Here is a 10,315-nt window from a genome sequence, read left to right as displayed (position 1 = left end):
TACTAACAGCCGAGAGGGTCATCGGAAGTCAGATTTAGGACACCTGACTTGGGGAGGGACCTCTAGGTCTGTGGGACCCAATCCCGCGAGGGGGGCGCGACCCGCCTCTCTCTCTTGGTCTCTCGTATCCACGCAAATGGCGTGTGCATTTTATTATTGATATAAATCATCTTTTTCGTGAACTTGGGAAAACAAAAGAAATCCGAATTTCACGCAAAAGAGAATGACCAGAGGCGGCACCTAAGTAAGGAACCTAGAACCCATAAGTGACACTGCAATGATCTGCGATTCCAGAAGTCTAGATTCGTTACCTAATTACGAAAATGGAAGGTATGGTGGATTGCCACCATATGCACCATTCTTGCCCGATAATCCAGTCTTCAATTCCAAAGATTAACTCATTTAATATTTTTTTAAAGGCTCATTTAAACTCAATTAATGTGCGAACTAAGTGACATGCATCCTAGATAATCTAATTTCAATATGATTCCTAGATGTATCTTTAGATTCTCTTGATTCGGTTTGGTTCAATTTATGTGAGAGTTCTCCTAAAATCTAATTTGGGGGAAATCCAAAGTGATTTAATCAATTTAATTTATGGTTTAAAAATTATCAAGAAATAAATAAAATAAAATCCTAAAACCCTACTAAAATGTGTGTAAGGCTGACTCGTGCTTAGAATGCCATCGAAGCATCCAAGCTGCCTACGTAATCAAGCCTCACTAGGATCACAGTCAGCGTAGTTCGGTGGCCTATACTAAGCTATATGCCTAAGACATCTAGGAAACTGATCTAGACTGGACTGACTGTTTCAACAGTTTAAGAGAGATTATTTAATTCAAGTTGAGTAGATTTTATTATCCTAAGACTCCATCTAAGATGCTGTATGGTTCTATCTAAGTGCAAGACACTCCCTAGACTAATGCAAGTGGGCCCTACATCCTAGGTTAACTAGGCTTGTCCTATAGGAAAAAGGGGCTAACTAGTGAAACTAGTCTAAATGTCAATTGCTAATAATAGCAACCGGACGTGAAGAGGCTGGACTCCTAACTGTAGGACACCCTAAAACCTAGAACACGACGTGACGTAAGTATTCCTAAGGCAGGTCTAAGGGTTCATACGAGGTGGGACCGCAATCCAACGGTTCCAAGATCATCTTGAACTTCGGTTGCCCAACCTAAATTTTTAAGGGTTCCTAACACCTAAAATTCCTAAGGCTCTAAGGGTTGACCAGTCTTATGCTTGGGTTGCATTCATGGAAAAGAATTGTGCTCTCCACCCTTAAACAATTTGGCATATAAGTTATAACATATTGTTGTCTAGCATATTCTCATGATTTCCGTGGACAACTACCTCGGAGCCAACAACATATTATAATTTAGATGCTAAACCATCCAGGGCCGATCACAAAGAGTAAACAATCATGAATTCAACGCTTGCATTCAAACTAACCTAGAATAGCAAGTTTACAAAGGAAGTATTGGATTTTTAGGATTTCTGTTTAAGTGGCTTAAGGATTAGATATATACAAGAAAATTAGAGTATTCTGAAAATTTTCATGACGCTTTGAATGAATTTTGATTTTTAAGTGAATTTATCAAAATTGGACAAGATTAATGATTTTACAAAGCATCAAACGGATTCTAGAAAAATATGAACTTTTGGAATTTTTCATGATTTTAGTAATTAAATTTGATTTTTAATAATTTTTCTAAAATAAGGTCAGATTGATGACATTATAAAGAAACACATAGCAAACGGATTCCAAATCAAACCAAAATTTGACAGTGACATGATATTCATGAATAAAGCATACTGTAAAACTTTCATCAAGTTTTATAATGATTTGTATCTATTCCAGTCATATCTATAACAGGCTATTTCAAAAGAAAAAATCAAAGAGCATGCTTACTTGAATCCTAAAATCATGAGAAAATTAAGATAGACAAAATATGAATCATACTATTTTTCATCCAAATTTCAGAACCGGAAAATCAACATATTTCCAAAAACTCAATTTTTATGAAAAAGACTAATAGTTTTCTTGAAATTCAAATCCGTTTATCATGAAAAATTCAAAATCCATATCAAAACTTCATAAAAACTAACAAAATTTTTTCTCTAACATAACAGTAATATATATTACTGGTTTGTAAAGACAAATTCTGAAAATTATTAATTTTAGTATGATAAATACTTACTGCACACAAAACAAAGCTTCGAGTATAAAACAATGATGAAAAAAAAAATTTAATTTTATTTCTTGAAAGATTATAAATATGTCTAAACTCATGATCTGGAAAGTTTCATGAGTTTCAAATCGATTTGATATTTATTAAAATTAATTCAATTTTACACCATGAAGAGAGGCCGGCTGAGGGATCTCGAGAGTCAGGGGAGTCTTTAGTTTTCCAGCCGAGAGTAGACCCGTCGTCCGCCTCAGATGTAGTCCAGGATCCTTATGAGCAGGGTCTGACAGACCCTAGTTATTATTTTCTTTTTGGTTCCCCCAGTTTGGAAACTTTTGTATTGATCAGACACACACACACACACACACACACACACACATATATATATATAGACCAGCTTTGACTTGTTTGCTTTTATCTGCAATTGATTGTCTTGTTCATATTGAAATAAAAAGTATTTTTGTATAAATAAACATCTCCTCTAGATGGGTATTTATACAAAAATGCCCCTAGTATAGTTCCTTAAACTACTTGGATTTTTTAGCATTTTGCATTATTAGCGAAAGCTAATCTTGAGCATTTTGCATTATTAGCGTAGGCTAATAATAATTTTGAGCATTTTTGCTTTATTAGCGAGGACTAATAATGCAAAATGCCTCTTGCATGGTTTTCCTAATGATTTGATCATGCATTTTGTGTTATTAGTCATATTTCTATGATTAATATTACAAAATGCCCCTGGTGTATTTATTCCCATAGACAAGAGAAAGTCAATAGAACGTAAGAAACAAGAGAGCAATTTTATTGCAACGATAAGAGGGTTCTTTCTGAGCGCTCCTGATCACGAGGTTACGTCTTTCTAAACATTCTTTTTCTGTACATGGAGTACCAAACTGGATCTTGACCTTCTGAGACCTGTACACGGAGTACTGTAAGCCCAAGGGTCTATCCTCCTATCTTGTTTTGATGATTCTCAAACTAAATTGATTATGTTTTTTTAATACTAATCAACTTGCCTTGAAGTGTTATGATAAGACAGGTTAATCATTGAAGAAACCAACGCACTACATTAGTCAAGCTTGAAGTTGTATCATTCAAGGGACAAAGATGCTGGAATCAAAATTGAACCAACTCATCTTGGAAGAACAATCAAGATGGAGCTCACTTCAACACACTCAAGCAAAGCAAGCACACAATGGAAGATCTATGAAGAGCAAGACCAAAGAGAAGTGTAACTACACTTAGACTTTTTGTATATCCTCTCTCTTTGGATTTTCTAGTTCAAGGCAAAGTTTTCAAAATATGTTTCCTTTTAAGATACTAACACTCCCCGTATTAGACTTAATTTGTTAAGAGAATGTTTGTGTGGTGGACCAACATATTGTGACCCTCATAACATTCCAAATTATCATATAAATATGAGTTCCAAAAGCCCAAAAGAAATCAGCAACAAAAAATTACAAAATATGTTGTTTATAGGCTTCGCGGAACTCCGAGCTCGGAACTCCGAGAAATGGTCCAGGGATTATATCCATTCTCTGGTTGTTTTCTCGGAACTCCGAGAACGTTGCGACAGCAAAAAATATATCTGTTGTAATTTTTTTGGGGTGTTTTTGTTACCACCACCCCCAAACGGTCATATGTTGTTTTGGGCTTATAAATACACATTCAAGATGTTCATTCAACTCTCTTGAATGATTAAAAAACCATCTTAAGCATTAACAAACACTTGCAAACCCATTTGGCTTAAGCTTTTCATTTTCTCCACCAAACTTGCCTTGAACTTGTAATCTTTTGAGTTTGGATTTAGGTTTTAACTTGTATCATCTTGGAGAGCATTCAAGGGGACTTTATGGTGCTTCAAGCCTTAAAGGAAGGCCAATCTTCTCTTCTTCATTGTAAAGGTGGCTAGGGCATCCTACTCTTAATACCCTAGGGAGAAGCGCTTAGAACTCGGCGGAGAAGGAAAGTTTGTGTAAAGGTGGCAAGGGCATCCTCATTTAATTCCCTTGGGATTGTAATCGCCTCGAATCAGGGCATCATGGAGATCTCACATAGTGGAAATCCTTAAGGACGATCTCAAGAAGAGTGGAGTAGGACTTTACCCGAACTACTATACATCGGTGTGTTCTCTTCTTGTCCTTGCACTTTCATTTTTGTATGGTTGGGCATTTTTCGTTATTATTATTTGAACTAACCAAAAACTAAGCAAGTAAAGAGAAATTGAATTAGCTTTAAAATTTGATTTCAAAAGGATAAATTTGATGAAAAAATCAATTCACCCCCCTCTTGTTTCCCTAGACCCTTATTTCAATTGGTATCAAAGTCTCGTCTCTATTTTTCAAAATCCTAACTGATCTAGAGAAAAGATCTTAAAATGGCAAACTACCCTCAACACCAAGAAGGTCACTCAAACACTAGGCCACCCTATTTTGATGGAACATATTATGGATATTGGAAAACCAAAAATGAAAATCTTTTTAACCCAAGACTACCAAATTTGGAGAGCCGTTCAAAATGGATATACCTTGCCCTCTAGAGAATTAAATGAATGGATCGAAGTAGAACAACAAGCCTCAAACTATAATGCCAAAGCCATGAATTCTTTAATTTGTGCTTTGTCACCCGGAGAATTCAATAGAGTTTCAAACTTAAATTCCGCTAAAGAAATTTGGGACACCTTAGAAATTACCCATGAAGGAACTAACCAAGTTAAGGAATCTAAAATGAATCATCTATTTGGGCAATTTGAACTTTTCAAATGACACCCGATGAAACCATTGCCGATATGTATACTAGATTCACTAACTTAATTAATGGGCTAAGAGGACTTGGGCAACAATTTTCAAATAGAGATTTAGTTTCGAAAATCCTTGGATCCCTACCTCTACCGACATTGAGGCCTTTTGTTCAATTTAGTGAAGAAATCTTTTGCGGCCTTTCTCTAACCCAGGTATCTATGCCTTTTACTCTTTTATCTTCTTCTTCTTCTATGTAAATTGATTTTTCCCCTTGTGCCCTATTTTTGAACTGGGATTGAGCAAATTTCCCTGAAACAGGTATATAGGACTTCTGTTCGATTTGTTGAAAGAGAGAGAGATGCTCTAGGGCTTTTCTCAACCAGGTATCTAGCTCTTTTCTTCTTTTTCTTCTTCTATACAGAATGATTTCACAAATTAGTTTTTTATTTGTTTTAGTTTACTTCTTTTTTCTTCCATTCTCCCTGTTTCAGTCTACAGAGGATTTAGGACGACAAATCTTTCAAGGTATTCATTTTCCTTTGAAAATTATAGGAACAATCACCTCGCCTTCTCCATAGAATTCCTGCTCGGACAAGAAATTGCTAAAGGTTAAAGGACTGCAACGTAGTGGGTAGAACAATCGGGTGCTCTCCCAAGTCCCAACAACTTAAGATTTAGGGCCGCTTTCCATACCTCCAAAATTGTGATTCTCATTTCTAGGGTTTTCTTTCTATTCGCCTTTATTGTTCTCAAACTCCATTCTTCAAATTTATTTATTTTTTGCAGATCATCTCCTCCCAGAGTCGTCTCCCAGTCAGTTAGTCTCCTCCCGGAGTGATCTCCCACTCAGTTGTTATGTAGAAATAGTCCTTATTGCTCACCAATAATTTGTCAAAATTTTCCGGTCAATTTTGTAGTGCAATTAAAAGGCCTTAAAAATGTATTAATGACATATTTTGGGGTTTGATTTGTTAGTCGTCCTTGCTCACCAACTACTCGACAAAATATTCCCTCTTGCTCTCCAAGTAATCTGCATTTTTTAATGCTAAAGTTATGCTATATTGAACTATTTTGTTCCAAACAAAAGATGCACGTCTCCATTAAGGTGTCCACAGGGTAGTATTCACCACATTTTCACACCTAAGTTAAACTCAATACTACTAGCCTCATAGCCTCATATGTCTTCCTTTTTCTTTTCCCTTTTCATGCTTAGGCTGCTATGAAAACAGAAATGGATATGTTCTAGAAAATACCCATGCATTCAACATGATCATGTGAACCTGCAATTATCTATTTATACTACTTTTTCCTGTTTCCATTTACCTATTTTTTCGTACTTCTGATTTATGTGTTTAACAACATATCTTTACAATGTGGAGTAGCATCTGATGTACTATTGTACTATCTGTATTTCCTTAGAAAAGACTGCACCCCCATCCCTTTTTATTTCTCTTATTTGGTGTGTATATTTAATTGTTATAAAGAAAACCTTTACAAGGTTGTTCTTGCATATTGTTATGTATATGCTTATGTAGTGGGGTATGCGTGCATCTGTGCTGAAGGAATGCATTATGGATCTACAGGGATTATATCTATAGGGATTAAAAAAAAATTCTTAGGAAAGAACTTCTCTCCAACAGCTATTTTCTTTATTGCAAAAACCACCCCATCTTTTGATAAATGCCAAACATGTCAGACTTATTTGAGACAATTTTGACACAAACGTGTCTTCATATCGTTTTCCTTCTACATTACCAAGTAAAGATATTGGACGCATTTCATTCTTTGTTTGTTACTTCAGTTGTTGAACTTGGTTTTTTCTTCATATGTATTGTCTTGCTGTGTTTTCTTTCCAAAATTTTATCTCTTAGTGATCGAAACATGTTACATCCATATATTCATCGGGTTCATAAATCTTAATCAATTCCAACATTCAGTCGATGGTGATTGCGGATTCCTACTGCTAGGGCATGTCTAGATGCTCTGTATTTCAGACTATTTATTTCTCAATAAACAACTTTGCTTGTGGCAGTCTAGCTTGGTATTTCCAATTTCTTACTACATAGAAATTACAAATTGAATGGTTAATTCGAAAACAATCGTATACTAATACCACTCATCTATTCAATCGGTAACCTTTTCTTTTAAGAATTTCTAACTCTTTTGTATGAATGGTTAAATAGAGTTGCAAATATGATTTACAGATTTGTACTGCTTTATGAAAGTTGGGGGTGAGAAGGATGGGTAAACATTAGGATTTAGGATCCAAAAATATGTGATTAAATTGAAAAAAAAATCTACTACGTTTAGGGTATCCATCTCTTTCCAGAAAAATATCTCTTTCTTATGGGAAAGAAATCTCCTTTAAACTCAGTTAGGCTTTCCTACTCTGAAGGAGCAAAAGAAGACTAAGAATGACGAGAAGAAGCTCCGCTTTTGATATCCTTTTGGGGAAATCTGTGTTTTGGCTATTGTTACTTTTTCTAAAGTAATGCTCCTGGAGTCTTTTTCTTTCTTTTTTCATATGTTCTAATATCTTTCATTTGAAATCTGTGTTTTGGCTGGGTGGGAAAAAGGTTAGAAGAGAACATCACATCTAATATCTTTCATTTGAAATCTGTTTTTTGGCTGGGTGGGAAAAGGTTAGAATAGAACCTACAGATGTTTAAATTGAATATTTTTTCATTTATTTTTCTTCCCATTTCGGTTTTGTTTGTTTTGTTTTTGAGGTTGTTGTGCATGCCCCGCATTCACCTCTGTAGAGTACACATAATGTCGTTATTTTAATTAATATCTGGGATTTTCCATTGTAGGGTTAAAGGATCCTTTGCTTAGAGGGATTTCTTTTGTTGTTCATTGTTTAGAAGGAATAATATTGCTCAGGTTTGTATGTGCTGAGTTACATCACCGTTCAAGATGACCATTGGATGTTGGCTCACTGGCGGCAGTTTTTGATAAAATATCCGTCACATGGTTAGTATATCCAATTAGAAGGCAAAGCATACTTCTAAAAAGCAAAAGTCAAATATTAGCATTTATTGCACCAAAGGCTGGTAGGCACCCAATGGTTCATCCAAAAGCATAATTTCTATGTCTGAGGTTTGATCTTAATATTGAAAAAAATGCTGCAAGGATTGCACCCTTTGATGACCATTTCAGTACCAAATTGGATTGTTTCAAAAGAACAGGGATTGCGTGTGTGGGAAAGGATCACCCTTTTTGTCCATATCCTTCGTTATAATTTATAAAAGGATCCCAACCTTCGTTTAGAGGAGGAGAAGCAGTGGGGAGTTGCAGACATTCCTCTGTCGTGTCTGAAATACCTTAGGATCGCCTTTGCTGTAGTGTCTTTTTGGATCAATAACACTTCTCAACTACAACACAATTATAGCGTCAACATCCCATACAAAATAAAACCAGATCTTGTTAAAAAAAAAAAAAAAACCAATCATAGGTAATTTTATAGCACTGTTGTTATTCATGGTTAGTCTATTTTTGTTTGTAAATTGTAAATTTCATTCTTGTGTTATTGGAATAAAAATAAAGGCTTCACATCCATAGCCACCCCTTCATCGTCGTGAAGAGTTGGAGGTGATGCTCGTTGCAACAACGTTCACTATTGGTCCTGGGAAGTCCTCATGTTGCAAACCCAATCACTTTTCTTTCTAAAAAGGAATATTAACTATTGGTGTTTGGAGATGCATTCTCTGGTTTGCTATTTCTTGGATTCTTGATCAGTTCCCCAACTGGCTAATTATTGTGTTTTTGTTTTGCTTACTTGTCCTCAACTCTGCCCAGTTGATTCATCTGTGAGTACTGTGGATCCTCCAATGGAACCCCCATTGGCCACAACAAACACAGTTCTCTCCATTCTTGATGTGGACTACCATGGTGACAAAGTTGCATGCTATGTTTCTGATGATGATAGTGCGGCAATGCTGACATTTGAAACATTATTTGAAACATTGGAGCTTTGCAAGGAATGGGGTCCCATTCTGCAAGAAATTCAAATTGAGCCACTGAGCGTTGGAGTGGTAATTTGTTCAGAAGATAGATTATCACCAGAGCTTTTGCCCTTCACAACCCCTTGTGGTTTCTTATGTTAAATTTTATGAACTGAATTTGCTTATCCATACAGAGAGTACGAGGAGTTCAAGGTTTGTGTTGGTTGCAAAAGCACAACAAACATAGTTTCCCAAGTGGCTCCTCATTCAGGTCTGGATTTCAAGCTTCATAACCATTAATACTCTCTTGTTTTCCTCCTCTTGACATTTCATTTGATATATTAATGAAGGGAAGTGATATTTATGCCCCTTTTGATCACCAGGGACACCCAGCGAAAGTACCCATTTATGTTGGCACCGGATGCCTGCAATTTTTTGCCACAATTGTTTGCCTGGCAAAGTGGTGCTGTTGTGGCTGTTGTTTTCTTCTTGGAGGAAGACCCATAAGGATGAGAAAAAAGCTGTGGTGGCTAAGCAAGAGAAGAATAAGAGAAAGGATTCAATAAGGAATTGAGGACGAGGTGTTTTTAAAGTGCCCAACCATCCAATTTACATTGGTTCTAAACTAATAATGTTTTAATTGACCTTTATTATGTACAGTTACTTGAGAAAATTGTTGTCCTTTATATGCGATTATGTCATGTACATTTTTGTCTTGCCCCCTTTCTTATGCCATTTCTGCTTTAATTTCAGTGGTCCAAGTACGTACTAATTTCTAAAAATGGAAACCGTTGTGAGGTTGGGATTGCCCTTCTTATCTCACAAGGCTAAGAATTCATTGGGTTTGGAGAACATTGTATGCAATTAATTACTCATACAATGTTCTGTTGTTATAATAGCTTTATAGATTGTTCCAACGAGATTCTTGTTATGGTTTTCTAGGTGAATGGATATTTTTATTTTATTTTTTCAATTATGTGGTGTCTTGCTTTCTAACCTAATTGGATTGAAAGCTTTGCGGGGTTGATTGAGTTTGAAGACTTCCTGAATGGGATGTTTTTTTCTTGGCAAGCAATATTACTTGCAGTTAATTCATTCTCTCCAGTCTACTTCTGGGCTCATGTTGAGTTTTTTCTAATTAGCATGTCCAGTGACTATATTGCTTGAATTATAAAGAACAGTGACTATGTAGCTTGAATTATAAAGAACTTCATTACCAAGGAACAATGTTCAGTTAGGTACTCTAAGTCACATGAATTAACTTAAGCAGATTAGCTCATGTAGGAGATGCCATTTTAATTGGTTGATATAAATTATATAATGATACTTTTCACAAAACAAAATTTTTGGAGCCATACTAATCATGTTGTATAGCATGTGCACTTTTACTAGTTTAAATAATGTGAGGCCGAACAATTCAGTAAGACCCACTTTGTAGATT

At 35.6% G+C, this 10,315-nt stretch overlaps 1 protein-coding gene across 2 annotated transcripts; it reads left to right on the top strand.

Moving 5' to 3' along the window:
• The first annotated feature begins 5,078 nt into the window (after nt 1-5,078).
• Nucleotides 5,079-9,591, top strand: LOC143878854 (uncharacterized). Of its 2 annotated transcripts, XM_077381089.1 has the most exons (6): nt 5,079-5,142; nt 5,249-5,313; nt 7,744-7,903; nt 8,729-8,964; nt 9,069-9,145; nt 9,258-9,591. In XM_077381089.1, exons 3-6 carry the CDS (start codon nt 7,858-7,860, stop codon nt 9,379-9,381), a joined length of 483 nt encoding a protein of 160 aa, XP_077237204.1. In that variant the 5' UTR covers nt 5,079-5,142; nt 5,249-5,313; nt 7,744-7,857; the 3' UTR covers nt 9,382-9,591. The 2 variants fall into 2 exon arrangements, with proteins under 2 accessions (XP_077237204.1, XP_077237247.1); XM_077381132.1 differs by lacking the exon at nt 7,744-7,903.
• Nucleotides 9,592-10,315: the final 724 nt, after the last annotated feature.

The sequence above is a fragment of the Tasmannia lanceolata genome, unplaced genomic scaffold, assembly GCF_043159265.1.
Source record: "Tasmannia lanceolata isolate RefF3 unplaced genomic scaffold, GAP_Taslan_0.1 ptg000002l, whole genome shotgun sequence".
In the NCBI taxonomy this organism is placed as follows: domain Eukaryota; kingdom Viridiplantae; phylum Streptophyta; class Magnoliopsida; order Canellales; family Winteraceae; genus Tasmannia; species Tasmannia lanceolata.
This window is presented reverse-complemented; position numbering and strand designations above follow the sequence as displayed.